This window comes from Monopterus albus, unplaced genomic scaffold (assembly GCF_001952655.1).
Source record: "Monopterus albus unplaced genomic scaffold, M_albus_1.0 scaffold253.1, whole genome shotgun sequence".
Taxonomy (NCBI): domain Eukaryota; kingdom Metazoa; phylum Chordata; class Actinopteri; order Synbranchiformes; family Synbranchidae; genus Monopterus; species Monopterus albus.
In genome coordinates this window covers 535,873-542,216 of record NW_018128133.1, presented here as the reverse complement: position 1 = coordinate 542,216, position 6,344 = coordinate 535,873, and the positions used below count along the sequence as shown (strand labels likewise).

At 41.0% G+C, this 6,344-nt stretch overlaps 1 protein-coding gene across 1 annotated transcript in view; it reads right to left on the bottom strand.

Moving 5' to 3' along the window:
* Positions 1-6,344, bottom strand: part of kcmf1 (potassium channel modulatory factor 1) — a 10,062-nt gene that overhangs the window by 3,335 nt on the left and 383 nt on the right. The window contains exons 2-7 of the mRNA XM_020621073.1: positions 4,884-5,051; positions 4,522-4,661; positions 2,558-2,659; positions 2,253-2,436; positions 1,164-1,458; positions 5-202 (exon numbers count right to left, since the gene is read on the bottom strand). Of these exons, the coding sequence (XP_020476729.1) occupies positions 5-202; positions 1,164-1,458; positions 2,253-2,436; positions 2,558-2,659; positions 4,522-4,661; positions 4,884-5,051 (1,087 nt within the window). The remainder of the gene's footprint in view (positions 1-4; positions 203-1,163; positions 1,459-2,252; positions 2,437-2,557; positions 2,660-4,521; positions 4,662-4,883; positions 5,052-6,344) is intronic.

Genomic DNA, 6,344 nt, shown 5'->3' with positions numbered 1-6,344 from the left:
CAACGCCACGTCTAAAGGCATGATATCCACACAGCCCATGGCTTCGAAGCCGGTGAAGTCTCGGCGCTCATCCTCATCAGAAGAAGAGCTCTCTTCATGCATCAGTGTAGACAAAAGCAGCTCCTGGACAAACAGGCTGCGGTCTGCGTGCTCTCCTTCTAGAAACTGCCGATCTGCTTCGGACATCTTAGGCTCATTCAACCTGAACAAAATGAATAACATAAATTTTAACACACTGGTGAGATTGACTTCAGAGTCAGGAAGAGCTGATTATTATTTTGAAAGTGATTAACCTGAGAGTTTTAATAACTAATCAACAAATCAAGAAAGTTAACTTGTGGCTTTCTGATTACACAGTTGATCATAGAACCCACCGGAGTGTCACTATTCTGGAGGCATCAAAAGATTCAAACCTATGACGCGATCAGATGGGCTAGGTACTAACACTTACAGTATCATTTCTGAAGAACTACAAATGCCTTCCACAACATCGGAGATTTTAATTGCTTTATTGTGTTTAGCATACTGTATTTAAACGTCTTCCTGGACACTTTGTTTTGAATAAAGCCTGCAAACATCACTCTGCTGCCATAAAAACTTGGTGGTGGTCTAAATAAGCAGCATAAATGCTTTATTTTCCTCTTTGTTTCGCTGTGGTTGCTGCAAACTAGTGTTGATGATATGGTTTCAAGTAGGAAACAACCTTGTGGCTGAGTGCCAGACAGGGTAGGAAATACAGAAAGTACTGACAACTGAACTAAAGTATTGTTGTTTTGGTCTTTTAGAGGCCTTTGTTGACAATAACAATAATGTAGAATATCTCCAGCCTTGTGCTCCAAGATCAACTTAATAACTTAAATGTAACTGTAAGAAAAGGTGCAGGTTTCTCTAAGATAATGTTTAGCAGACACAATCTTTGATGGAAGTGCTTCCGTCTGAAAACACATTTGTGTTTATTATTAATGGTTAGCATTTCCTCAGACATTATTATCATACTCATTAAAACTGCATTATCATATGAACATTTGTCGCTATAAACGTCTAATCTCTCCAAAAGTTTCTAGAATGCCATGGTGCAGGCAGCGTTGCTCCTTCTGAGTATTACTTGGCAGAATATATGTATGAACAGTGCTTTAAACTATAAACCCAATGATCGCACCCACCGTGCTAAGAGGAACTGGGAGGTATGGGACGAGGATGAGGGATTGCTTTCACCCACAGTGGCAGTGTTGGCACTTCCTGTGCTGGGTGGAGGAATGGTGGTACCAGTGTTGGCTGGGTTGTTGCTGCGTCGTGTTGCGTGCCGGCCTGTCTCCGCTTGCTGTCGTGCTGCCTGTGCCTGCTGCCGCTCCAGCTGCAGTTGCATCTGGAGCTGCTGGAGCTGGGAGGCTGAAGGTCCTGAAGAGTTTATTTGCCCTCCTGCTGCACGCCGTACACCAGACAGCTGAGACAACAACTCTGAGGGGACAACAAAAATAGGTTTCACTGTTGGCTGTATCTAAAGAAGTCGTCACAAAACTGCAGGTACTGTACCTGTAAGAGGATATGAAGGTCACCAGGGAATTAGTAATGTGAGGATTTCTTTACATATGCTACATATTATTTGATTAATTTGACTCTCAGCCATTATGGTTTCAGTTCATATTTTTGTTTTCTAAGGATGAGGAGAGAAAAAGATTAGACAGCATAAGAGAAAGATGGCACTACTAGCACGGTTGTCCCTACCACACAGAGGCTTAGGTGTAGAACACAAGTGTTTTTGTGGAGTACCTAAACCGAATTAATGAAAAAGGCAACATATCAGAATTAATATAAAAACAACCGAGATATATGTATTGAAAATAACAGAGAGGTGACTTGATCTCAAAATGAAAAGTAAGCCGGCAACAGGAATGGCATGTTAATCAACAATCAGTGTTGTTCAGTGGATGAACAGCTGTGTGATTGGCAGCATTGCCAAGCTAATCAAACAACTGACTGGATATTTCTCTGTACCATCAACCCAGTAGTTACAGCCATCGATAAGGTAAGCCTCCACAAAGAATATATGAAGTAGGCTATAACTTTGTTTGGGAGTAATTATTGTGAATGGTGACAACAGAGGTAGCAGAATGAAGATATACAGTGCAAGGGTTTTAATATTTTAACCAGCACAGGGTTCTACTGGAGGATCCAACTCTTCTAATCTAGTTCTACCAGATCTTTCTGACCCATCTTTGCACAGAGTATATTAGTCCATCAGTGGTTCTCACCTGCGATTGGGTCCATTGCTTCTCTGTTACTGGGGGTATAAGTGGAGCTCTGCGATGCAGAGGATGAAAGTCCCCCTGTTGAGCTGCTATTAAAGTGCATATTTGTCCGTCGTGCTCTAGGACCACCCAGTCCTCGTCCGGGGTGGAACATCCTGCGTACATGTCGAACACTGCTGGATTCATCATAAACAGGGACTGTTAAGGTTAAATTCAGTCATATGGCATAAATAGTAGTATCAATATTAAAACATTAAAACCAACATATGTAAACACAACTTTAGTGTGTGGAGACACAGAAAGGATATTAAATCTCTTGGTGCTCTATGTTCCAATGTTAGGTGAGCTGTAAAGTCATCTGTGACATGGTTTGGGTCCCCTCCTGGCAAGGCAGCACATATTGGACAGATCTGGAAAGAGAGTGTGATCGAGAGGTTTCTGCTTGAGATGACTGCTGTTTTCCCTGAACACCAAAATGAAAGAAGTATGAAAATATTGTGACTATGAGTACTGTCTTTCTGATTGCCCATAATGGTGCTCTATTCTGTGCACACAAAATCTACTGCATGTCTGCCCATCCTGGAACAGAGATTCCTCTGCTCCTCTTTCTGAGCTTTCTTTCATTTGTTCCCATTAAAGGACTTTTGGAAGGGTTTATCCTTATTGGATTTGAGGGGCTAAGGACAGAAGGATAATCACTTTATTTGGCCAAGTATGTTACACACACAAGAAATTTGTTTCTGGTACAGTACTGAGGCAGCCATCTGCGGCTCTAACCATCGGGGGCAACTTGGGGGGTTCAGTGCCTTGCCCAAGGACACTTCGACATGTGGACTGCAGGTACCGTGATTCAAACCTCCAACTTTCCGGTTGGGAGGGTGCCACTCTACCCGCTGAACCACAGTCGCCCTCCCCCCCGACAGATGGCGTCATCTGTGTACAGATTCTAAAGTCCCTTGAGGAAGATGTGTGATTCATGATATTGGGCTATATAAATAAAACTCAACTTGACATGTTCCTTGAACACAGTCACTGTACTTCATTTTCGATCCCACTAGAGCTGTAAATACTAGAGCACCAAATGTGTATTAATCTACAGGTGAAAATAGTCCCTGAGAAATGCTTTAACTTACTCCTGTTTGCTAAAAAAAAACTACAGGGCCTAACTAAGAAATGACTTAGCTGTTCTTGAGCAGTTTTTAGAGATTTAAATCCTTAGTAGGAATAAAGACTCTTAGGGCTGAGTGCCACAGACAGGCTGAAAGGAAATACTGACAGACTGACTAAGATATTGTTGGTTTTGGTCTTTTCATGGCATTTGTTTAGAGCTCAAAGAATTAGTGGATTAATCAATCAACAGAAACCAAACTGACAACTGTTTTGATTAAATATGAGATGGTTTCAGTTTCACAAATTTAGGGAGTTGCTGCCTTTCTCTGTGTTTTACATCACTGCAAAGTGAATATGCATTTTCTTACATGAATATGTATTTTTCTTTGGGACTGAATTGATGTTTAGACAAAATAACATTTGAAGATGTCACTTTTGGCTCAGGAAAAATGCAAGCAGCATAGTTTTCTAACGTTTTATAGTACAAATGATTAATTGATTAATTAATAAAACAATCAGCAGATAAAATAACAGTATGCTATATGCTACCAGCACATCGCTTTTATTGAAATAAAAATGTTGAATTATATCAGCCTTATTCTTCAAAGCCCCCTCAGTGTTGCACAATGACACTCAACTCTCTGTAAAGTAAACTGGTTTCAAATTTCACTGGTGGGCAGCTGGAGCACAAATGTGACTACCTGGCTCTACTCCTAGGCTGTAAGGTCCTCTTATTTTTCCCCATCACTGCTGGCTGTCCGGCAGACTACCTGCCAGCCACGCGGGTGTCAGCACTGAGAGCAACACCCTCACAACGCTTGTATAAAGTCACGCCCTGACAACAATCAATCCATAAACGTCCTCTGCGTGTGCATTCTGGGAAGTAGTTTTGGCTGACCCAAGTGCAGTGCTAGACAAGAACAGAGGACTGAATTTTAGTGACACTGACAGATGAAGGGTACATAAAAGCATCTCTCCATCTAATGACTTCATTATACAGTTCATCACTGGATGGCTGAAGTAAACTAAGCTGCTGGAGCTTCTTACAGCAACAGACATTTGAAAGTATTGAGAACAATACTGACACACTGTGAATGACTAATACATACAATTAATCTATGAATGTATAGCCTTTTTCCTTTAGTGTGTGCAGTACACTCACCACCTCTGTGGATGTCTCTGCATGATCTGAGGTGACATGCTCCTGTAGCGACGTCTCTGTGAAGCCCATTTTGCCACAGTAAGGACATGTGAATGATTGGGGTTGCTCTACTGAAAAAGTGTCTCCTCCATAATACAAGTCTGCAAAGAGACAGTAAACACAGCTAATATTATTATCAACTCATTTTTTTTAAATGACCAATAGTCTCAGTACAAAATCATGCCCAATAAATCACATTAACCATAACTGCAATCATGTTGTATGATTTGCAATGACACAGTAGGCTACAACACAGGCATGATGAATTAGTGTTTGATTAGTAAGCCACTCAAGTTGCTCTGGGATTTCAGCCAGGTCCTTACCATAGTCTACCCTGGTTAATATACATTGCATGGGGTGCTCTGTGGTGTGTCTTGTTGTTGTGGCTCCACTCTCATAGCACGATGCACACAGGTCGTAGTCGTAGCAAATTAAACACTTGAACCGTCTTCCTCTAAAGTTCCCTTTTAAACACGCGTCACAGCTCACACCTACGAAAGAGAAAAGAAGAATGTAAAGTTAAACATGTCGACCTGACAATAAAGCTACAAATTCCTTATAACCGTGTCTGCAAGACTGACTGTGAGAAAGCAACCTCTATCTGTGGGCCAGTCTCACATGAGCATGTGTTTTGGAGTGGCACCAACCCACAAGTGTGAGCAATGAAGAACTGTGGCATTCCAGTAAGTGTCACAAGCAACTCAGAGGCATGATACAAACATAAGACGCATATGAAAGCTTTTCTCATTGCAGCTTTGTTACTCATTTACAGCAGTCACACATTTTGAGATAGCATATTGCTATTTGTATTTATCAGGAAGAGAAGCAGAGTGAAGTGGAGCCAAACTAAGTAGCCGTCTATAATCCCCAGTAGTTTACTACTGTAGGCTGTTCTAATTATGATATAAAATATATCAAATTACTGGCTGAGTTTACTCTTTAATACGTGTGTATAGTGAAGCACTATTCAAACACTGACTCACTACTCTGCAGACTCAACCACTTATTTTCTGTGCATGTCAAAGTTATCATATAAAATATTTCAACTCCTGGCTTAGTGACATTTCCTTCCAAGAGAGAAATGTCTTATTTGGCAAATGTGAAATAGTATGTAAGAAAATATTAAGGGAATTTCCTGACAAAGGAAGAGTAGATGAAGGAAGACAGAATAAATTAGGATAAGCAACAGGACTGTAGTTAATTATACCGTAACCTAACCCTAGCAGGCTAGAAGCCTGCCAGCTAGCTAACTTAGTGATTGGTTTATGTTCAGAGGCCTCAGACTTTCTGTCTTCTTGATGACAGTGCATTCGCTAACAACATTAGCTAGGTCAGCTATGTGACCAGACGTGAGAGTATGGCTCTTGCATTAAAATACGCGCTCTTAAATTAGCACAATTGTAGGCAAACACTAATAATAAACACGTTAGGGTGTAATGTTATGATAATGTACAACTACTGAGGTTACGAGCGCCACTGTGGCGCTTCTACACAAACGAGTCCTTATATTAGCATACATTAGCCTGACTGCTAGCCCATCTAAGTTAAAGTAAGGTAATGTTAACGCAGTACCTAGCAACGATTACCTGCTAAGCTATGCTATATTGCCGTAGTTACATTGCGAACACGTAGTTTAAATAAAGTTACGATCCTTTATTTCAATTTAGGAGATATGAAACATACATGTAATCCAGAACAAATATTTGCAAATATTTGCATGGTGGTACATACCTGAACAAGCCGCGAACAACGCAACAACCACCCCCCCCACTTCCCCCCCCATT